Source organism: Nipponia nippon, unplaced genomic scaffold (assembly GCF_047370975.1).
Source record: "Nipponia nippon isolate SJK-2023a ecotype South Korea unplaced genomic scaffold, ASM4737097v1 scaffold_1, whole genome shotgun sequence".
In the NCBI taxonomy this organism is placed as follows: domain Eukaryota; kingdom Metazoa; phylum Chordata; class Aves; order Pelecaniformes; family Threskiornithidae; genus Nipponia; species Nipponia nippon.
In genome coordinates this window covers 76,256,677-76,265,352 of record NW_028262290.1, presented here as the reverse complement: position 1 = coordinate 76,265,352, position 8,676 = coordinate 76,256,677, and the positions used below count along the sequence as shown (strand labels likewise).

The window sequence follows — 8,676 nt, the reverse complement described above, 5'->3', positions numbered from 1 at the left end:
AACGGCAGGAGGATACGCCAGGGGAGGTTTAGGTTGGACATTAGGAAAGGGTTCTTCACCCAGAGGGGGGTGGAGCACTGGAAACAGGCTCCCCCGGGAGGCAGTCATGGCACCAAGCCTGACAATATTCAAGAAGCATTTGGACGATGCCCTCAAACATACGGTGTGAATTTTGGGGTTGTCCTATGCAGGGACAGGAGTTGGACTCGATGATCCGTGTGGGTCCCTTCTAACTCAGGATGTTCTATGATTCTAAGACCACCACACTTGTGGAGCGTTCAAACATCGCCATGGGATTTAAGTGTGTCTAACATCCATGCCCAGGCCCTCAGCCCCCTTACTCTGCCACGGGCTCAGGTCTTGGCTCTTTCCAGGTGCTGGGCTCCTCCTACTTGCCAGCTAGCCCAGCTTCAAGTTTGCTCGTGAGTTTTGTTAGCGAAGCCTGCACGCACTGCGGGATCCCTGCAGCACCTGGCCCGAAACACACTGGCTAGCCCATGGCTGGCCCTCACACCCTACAGCCCCTATGACCCAGGGCCTCTGCTCCAGCTGCAGGTGCCCAGACCTCCTGCGAGCACACGCCCACAGGCACAGCCACAGCACAGAAAGCAAGGTCAAGCAGAAAATCATCAGAAAAAGGATTTAATAAGCAGCTGGGACAGACTGCAGCGATGGGGCTGGCGCAGGACTGTCAGACAAGAGCACTGCTTACAGGAGACCGTCCCCCTTTATCCACCCTTCTGATCTTCCCACGTCCACCTTGACTCGTTCCTTCCCCTGCTCCCGTCTCTTCCCAGACAATGCGCCCCTAACTACTTTTCCCCATCAGTCCCAGTTCCGCTACAGCCCTGCCCAAAACCGGTACTTCTGGTATCACGCCCGGGTCCCCGCAGCCTCGCATGGCGTCACTGACACAGCACAGCGGGCCCTGCAAGGTCCCCCCCAATGCTCCCTTCAATTCTGTGTGAGGTTTGACCAGCTTCCCCTCAACCGTCAGGGAAATTCGGCCACCCTTCACAGCAGCCGTCTGTAATTTTTGTCAGCTTCTCGCTCTGCTACGTGGGTTCAGCAATGTCTCATGTCGTGACCAGCAGCTTCTCACGGCCTTTTCAGTTGGCTAAACCCCAGGCCAGGGCCTAGGCATCTGCCTGCACAACACGGGAAGATTTATTTCCAAGACAGAAACAAAAACAACTGCAGACACCCTAAATTATCACGGGCTTAATAGGCGACGGGGCTCCAGAAACGTTTCAGTGACGCCGCTAGGATGCGACTATCTGCCGCAGCCGAACGTCTGGTTCCACGTTTCGTACAGCTCCAGGTCCTTCGAGGAGACGCTGGGCCGCACGGTTCTCAGGGCGCTCTCAAAGTCCAGAAAAGCGATGGGCCGTACTTGCTCTGGCATGATGGTCGCAATGTCCGTGGACTGAAGGCTGCGGATGGGGCCCAGGGAAGCTTCTCGACAGAGCTGTGTCATGTCTGCCCCAGAAAATCCGTTCGATTTCCTAACTATGAGCTCGATTTCCTCTTCGTTTAGAGAGCAGTGCTCCTTTGACATCAGGCGGGTGACAATCTGCTTCCTAGCTGAGGCTTCCGGAAGAGGAATGTACAGCCTCTTCACGAGCCTCCGCCGGGCAGCTTCATCGATTTCTTGGGGTCGATTTGTTGCTCCAACCACTAGAATACGATCTTCGGAGGAGGTCGCTGCCCCATCCAACTGGACCAGAAATTCAGTTTTGATTCTTCTCGACGACTCGTGCTCCCCATCTCCGCGCTGAGACAACAGAGAATCAATTTCGTCGATAAAAATCACTGCTGGCTGTTGACATCGCGCCACGGCGAACAGCGCACGGACCATCTTTTCCCCCTCGCCTACCCACTTGGAAGTCAGGGAAGAGGCGCTGATGCTAAAAAACGTCGCTCCGGACTGGCACGCGATGCACTTGCCTATGAGAGTCTTGCCAGTGCCAGGGGGGCCAAAGAGCAGAATTCCTTTCGGAGGGCCACGTAACCCAGTGAAGATGTCTGGCCTCAGCATAGGCCAGACCACTATTTCTTTTATGGTGGCTTTAGCAAATTCCACTCCGGCAATGTCGTCCCAGCTGACAGGAGGCCCGTGGTCCATGATCTCGTGCATAACCAGTTCAACCATTTTGGGCTCTATGTTTTTCAGTCGCTCGTCTACAGGCAGCGACGGATCCGTCGGTCCTCTTGCGTGAGGTTTACACTGGGCGCCTCCGTTTTCATTTCCCTCTTGTTTTGGAACCGGAGGAACAAACTTGCCAAAGGGGCCCCGAGATCTGCCTGCGCCCAGGGATTTTTTTACACCTCCGTAGGACGAGACTGGGGCACGCTGGGGGAGGTTTTGAGATTTCTTTTGCTGGTCCACCCACAGCTGTTCTCTTGCAGTTCTGAAACCAGGAACACTGCTCTCCTCACTTCTCTTTCTGGTCCCTGAAAAACTACCGGCTTCTGTACTAATGGAAGCCTGGCACGGAGCAAGGCTCGCAACCACCGCGCTCGCGCTGCCTTCCTCAGCCAGACCATAAAACGCTTTTCTTTTTCCAGAGCTCGCGGACCACGCAGGTGCAGCCGACTGACTGGAAAGAGGCAGATTTTGCCCATCGCGACAGCTGCTCGACGTCGTCAGAGAACTACGACTCGCCGCTTCTTTGCTGCCAAACAGCGGAGTCGCCTGCAAACCTGCACGAACCTGTTCGTTCAAGGAGGCTGAAGAGGCAGGAAGCGCATCCGAAGTTTTGGTCGCAGGAGGCACGCTGCTTCGAAGGCACTTTGAAGACGAGGGATGCTCAAGGAGATCTGCTCCCCGACTTGCACATTTTGCTGAGCCAGCACAGAGCTCCGTCTCTCCGGCACTGCTGAAGATACGGAGCTGAGGAAGCCCCGGAGCGGCAGAGGCGCTGACCCCGTTATCAGCGAGTACGCAGGCGCCTGTTGGCGCCACCTGAGAGCGCTGGAAACTCTTGCCAGCCTGCATCCTCTCTTGCACACACTTGAATTCAAACACATTATCCCTTGTCAAGGCAGATTGCCACTTGTCACTGTCGTTTTGCTGACACTTTGCCAAAGTCAAAATGTTTTCAGCATAGTTATTCAAGCCAGTCTCTATGTTGTCAGAGTCAATAATCGCAGCGTATTTCTCTGCGTATTTTTTAAACAGCTTGGCAGCACAGACCGGGGAGATCTCGGAGTTTGCCCATGCATACTGAATACGCAGGATTTTGGCACGGTATTCGTCTGCCTTCTGGCCGGGTGTGCAGGCGCCAGAGGTAACAGCAAAGTAACTTTTCTGCCAGTCGCTCAGGTGCACCGTGCTGTGGGTGGGGGTCTCCATCACTGACACTGCAACACACAGAAAATACCTGCTGTTATAAAATGCACCGCACAGCTATTTGCTTTGGCTGCCTTCCCCCTTTCCTAGACACACATACACGAAAGCATACGTTATTTTAATTGAGAGAAATAGCACAGCAGATCTTGTGAGCCACCCAGCCAGTCTGGACACTTCACCATTTCCAAAAAGCAACCAGCTTTGTGCTGTAAAGCCATTTCGACGGAGGTTCTCTCTTCTCCTTCCTTCTCCAAAGAAAGAAAAGAAGGGGGAAAAAAAGAAGAAAAAAAAAAAAAAAAGAGAGAGAGTTTGCTGCTCACCAGAGGTCTCCTGGGAGGTAAGCAGACTGCAAAGAACGGTAACAGATGGCCAAACAAAAATTGGCCTTGTTAAATGAAATCACCAGTGCTTTCGCTCTTACTGGACAGAACATGGCACAGTGCAGAGGAGGACAGGTTACACATCACTGTCAGAACGATAAAATTTATTACCGTGATGGTAAAAAAAAATGCAACGGTGAAGCTCGTAGATAAAACTCTACGTGAAGTCTCTGAGGGGAGGTAAAAGTGGAAAGAACAAGCCTGAATTTAGTAAACTCTCAGATCAAGAAAATGTTTGCAGATTCACAGCAAATGTTCAAAACGATTCCTTCCATTCAGAACACACTAAAACCTCCCCGTTTTCTATTTCAGAGAAACAAAGCTCGCGTGTGTTTGAAGCGATGCTTGTGTCGCAGCTTTAGAAAGCGGAATTTCTGCAGCAATTTTTTAGTTTAAGAAATAGGAAAGATGACGTTTGGCTAGGAAGGAGCATTTTGCCAGCCTTGAAAAGGTGTGCTCGTGCTTACGATGGTTTCTCAAGGAAGGCTTTCTCTGCAACGTGCCAGGTGCAGAGACATTTCTGGTCACGTCAAGAATTCATCGTTTCAGAAGAGACACAGGCGCAAGCCAAACTAGAGGAATCCACCACAGCCTCAACAGCTTTGCAGACAGCTCCTAACACACGGTACTTCCGATCGTCTCATCTGTCCGTAAGGGGCACACGTCTTATCTATGACGTGACCGAAATACATCCAATTCTAATTTCTCTTTTTCTAACTTCAATATGCACCGGGACATTCCAGCCAGGGAATACTTGAAACACAACCTGCTGAAGTGGAGGCCCATACAGGCTGCACCCCTTCCAACAGAGGACGAGTCACCTTGCAACCTTCTTCTGAGCCAGCTACAGACCCTCCATGAGCGCCGATTACTGTGCGGGCGCAAGGTACATGCAAGACGGGGGAGACAGACCTGAAGGAACACGGGCTGTGCGGGGGGTCCTCTCTATTTGCTTTCAAACCCTCCTGCACCAGCGTAAGACAACAGAGAGCACAATACGACTATGGCAGGAGGGGTTACGCACGTACTAAAACAATGAGATAAATTATTTTGTTTGGGGTTTTTTTGGACTTCAGCCCAATTTCATAGAGCTGTTTAGAAAAGCCAAAACACCTTTTCCTTGCACATTCAGTGCCTTTACATGGGAAGCCAATTAAAAAAAAAATAAAACACCACAAACATAAGATTTCCTCTGAAAAATGACTGTCAACTTTTGTACCGTGAGAAGTCTAACTGGCGCCTACCGAATGAGGTGCAAATTCCCACCATAACCCCTCTGCAGCTGCGCGACCGGTGAACAGGAGGTGGAAGGGGTGCAGCCCCGTCTTTCTTTTCTCTAAACTGCTGAACAACATACTAAATAACCGTCACCGTGCACATAACTTTTTTGTAACTGTTGAATCAAAGACATCTTATGAAACGTAAAAGCTAAGCTCAGAAGACCGGGCTTAGTAGCCGGGATCTGCTCCCATGAAGTACTTCCACAGATTGACAGCACTCAGAATATAAAAGCTCAAGTTCGCCACCGCTTCCTAAAGACTTCGCGATCACCTTCACAGCTCTGAGGGAAGGTCACAATAAGCAAACGGTGGCAGCTGGTTTAAAATTTCCGTTTGATTGTTCTTCTTCGGTGTCTTCTAATGTCATATTCGCTCCCGACTCTAATTCCTAGGAGCGGTCCTCACAGCCTCACGATTTTTCCCCAAGAGCCAGCCAAACGCGCACAGGGACAGCCAGTCCTTCACCAGCCCAAGCTGTTCCTCGACGTCGTGGGCACCAGGCTTTCACGTAAGCGTCCAACGGCGGGGCTTTACCAAAGCACTGCCAATAACGGATTTCTGGCACGCGAGTGTTCAGCCTCAGCAGGCGGAGGGGGAAGTGACCGCCCGACAGGCCTGCGGGACGTCATTACACCCGCACGTGAGCACGCGTGAGCACACCTACCCATTCCACACGCGGGGCAAGCCCGCTGGCCCACAGGCAAGGACGGCGGCAGGGACGCACGCCAGCGGCCCGGGCACGGCTCAGCCCTCTCCGCGGCCGCGCAGCACGCAGGGGCCGCCACCGTCCCGCCGGCGAGGCCCAGGCCCGGGCAGGGCCGCTCAGCTCAGGAGCCGCCACCGGCGCAGCTTCAAGCGGGCCGACCCCCCTCACCGCAGCGGGGGAGGGGAAGCCGAGGCCCGGGCCCCGAGGCCTCCCCGGCGGCCTTCGTCCCTCCGCACCAGGGCGAAGGGACCCCGCGCCGCGGAACCGCCGGGGCGGGGCGGGGCGGGCCTCCCCTGCCGGCTCAGCCGCGGAAGCGGAGCGAGGGCCCTCACGCCGGAGGGGACGGGAGGGGGGGGGAGGAGAGGGGGCTCAACGGTCGCCAACCGCCGCCAACGGCCGGGCCCGCCGCGCGCCCCTCGGAGCGCGAGGCACTGCGGGGGGGACCCGCAGCGCGGCCGCGGCAGCCGCGCGACTCCCGCCGCGCGCCCGCCCGCGCGCACACCCACCGGCCAGGGCCGCCGCCCGCCGCCTCCGCGGATCCCGCGCCCTCCCCGGGCTCCGCCCCGGGCCCCGCCCCCGCCCCCGCGGGGGCAACGGGGCTCCGGGAGGCGCGGCCAACCAGCGCCGGGAGCGCGGGCCGAGCGGGAGGCGGGAAGGCTCGCAGCGTCACCGGCTCGGGCGCGCCGGGGCAATGGAGGAGCGAGGCCCGCGCGCCGGCCTCCCTGCTCCCTATTGGCTGCGCCTGCGGAGCGCCCTCCAATAGGCGCGGGGTCCGTGCCTCGGGAGGCGGGCCGGCGCCGCCCCGGCCGCCGCGCGCCGGCGGGCGCTGAGTCGCGCGGGCCCCGCCCCGGCCCCGCCCCCAGGAGCGGAGCGCGGGCGGGCGGGGCCGTGGGGGGCGGCGGGGGCGGCGGGGCCGGGCGAGGCGGGGCTCCGCAGCGGGCGGCTGCAGCGGGCGAGGGGCCGGGGCCGGGGCCGGGGGGCGCGGAAGGGGCTGTGGCGTTTGCCGCCTGCCCGGGCCGCTGCCAGCGGCAGCAGGCAGCCGCCGCCGAGTCGAAGGCGGCGTGGCCCGACCCGGCCCTCGGTCGCCGGGGCGAGCAGCCCCCGGGCCGGCGCGGTCGGCAGCGGAGCCCGGGTAGAGGAGCCGCTCCGCCTGGTGGCAGAGCTGCGGGCGGAGGTGGGCAGGCCGGGGAGAGAGAGCCTGAGACGGCGGGAGTGGCGCCCCGCCTTCCCGAGAGGGCCGGCGGGCAGAGGGGGCCCGGGACGCGGAGGGGGCGCCGTCCCCTCTCCGCCAGGCTGAGCCCGGTGCCGTGAGGGGTGGGGCGGTGGCGACACGGTGCTGCCCGGCGCGGCCCGCTCGGCGCCCGCCAGTGTGCAGGCCGGAGCCGCTGCCCAGGGAGGCCTGGTGCCTGCCGGGGCCCGGGTTAAAGCCGTGGAGAGGAAGCTTCCCGCCCTGGTGCAGCCCGTAGGTTACTGTCCGTTATCGATTTCCCAGGTGGGCAGCGAGGAAGTCGCAGCCAGAAGTCCGGGGGCGATCAGGAGAGACTTCAGGGCCTTGGGACGACGGCTTAAGGGAGCCGGAGCACAAGCAGCGTTCTCCTCTGTCCTTCCAGTTGCGGGGAAGGATGCGGGAAGACCCAGGGAGAGCCAGCGGATCAATACCTGGCTCCGAGCCTGGTGTCAGCGGCAGAATTTGGGGTTTTTTGATCATGGCTCGGCCTACAGGACTGCAGGCCTGCAGGCGACAGACAGGGTACGCCTGCCTCGAAGCGGGAAAAGGATCCTTGCGCAGGAGTTAGCAGGGCTCATTGAAAGAGCTTTAAACGAGAGATTTGAAGGGGGAAAGGGATAAAACCAGGCTCGCTAGAGATAAGCCGGGGGGCGACATGCCAGTGTTTGAGGGACAGCGTGCTAGCGAGGTCCTTCGGTCTGCCGTCTCGGTGGAGGCAGGGGATGGAGAGCCATGCGGTAGCAAAGACGCACGGGCTATGGATGTATTAGAAACCACATAAGCGCCTGAGAATGGTGATGTAGGAATTGAGGCTTCTCCCTCCAAAAAGGTGGCAGGAGCAATAGCCCAGCTGAACTGCATCTACACCAATGCCCGCAGCACGGGCAACAGACAGGAGGAGCTGGAAGCCATTGTGTAGCAGGAAAACTGACATAGTTGCCATCACAGAAACGTGGTGGGGTGACTCGCGCAACTGGAGTGCTGCAATGGATGGGCATAAACTGTTCAGAAGGGACAGGCAAGGAAGGAGAGGCGGCGGGGTAGCCCTCTATGTTAGGGAGTGTTTTGACTGTCTAGAGCTTAATGATGGTGACGAAAGGGTGGAGTGTTTATGGGAAAGAGCCGGGGGGAAAGCCAACGAGGCAGATATCATGGTGGGAGTCTGCTGTAGAGTACCCAACCAGGATGAAGAGGCGGACGAAGTATTCTGTAAGCAGCTGGGAGAAGTCTCGCAATCACTAGCCCTTGTTCTCGTGGGGGACTTCAACGTAACGGATGCCTGCTGGAAGTACAATACAGCGGAGAGGAAACAGTCTCGGAGGTTCCTGGAGTGTGTGGAAGATAACTGCCTGACGCAGCTGGTGAGGGAGCCAGCTAGGGAAGGCGCCCTGTTGTTTGCAAACAGAGAAGGACTTGTGCGTGATGTGACATTTGGAGGCTGTCATGGGCACAGCAGTCATGAAGTAATAGAGTTTTCGATTCCTGGGGAAGGAAGGAGGGGGGTGGCACGTATGGGGCAGCCAGGTGATCAGGCCCAGCCAGCATGGGTTTATGAAAGGCAGATCCTGCTTGACCAACCTGATCTCCTTCTATGACAAGGTGACCCGCTTGGTGGATGAGGGAAAGGCTGTGGATGTTGTCTACCTGGACTTTAGTAAAGCCTTTGACACAGACTCCCACAGCATTCTCCTGGAGAAACTGGCTGCTCATGGCTTGGACGGGTGTACCCT

At 57.7% G+C, this 8,676-nt stretch overlaps 1 protein-coding gene across 5 annotated transcripts; it reads right to left on the bottom strand.

Moving 5' to 3' along the window:
• Positions 1-291: 291 nt before the first annotated feature.
• LOC148057425 (fidgetin-like protein 1) lies at positions 292-6,351 on the bottom strand. Of its 5 annotated transcripts, none has more exons than XM_087760141.1 (2): positions 6,225-6,351; positions 292-3,363 (listed from the first exon to the last, which is right to left on the bottom strand). In XM_087760141.1, exon 2 carries the CDS (start codon positions 3,353-3,355, stop codon positions 1,274-1,276), a length of 2,082 nt encoding a protein of 693 aa, XP_087616267.1. In that variant the 5' UTR covers positions 3,356-3,363; positions 6,225-6,351; the 3' UTR covers positions 292-1,273. The 5 variants fall into 5 exon arrangements, with proteins under 5 accessions (XP_087616267.1, XP_087616260.1, XP_087616276.1 ...); XM_087760134.1 differs by lacking the exon at positions 6,225-6,351 and adding an exon at positions 5,677-6,005; XM_087760150.1 differs by lacking the exon at positions 6,225-6,351 and adding an exon at positions 5,284-5,651.
• Between the last annotated feature and the right edge of the window lie 2,325 nt (positions 6,352-8,676).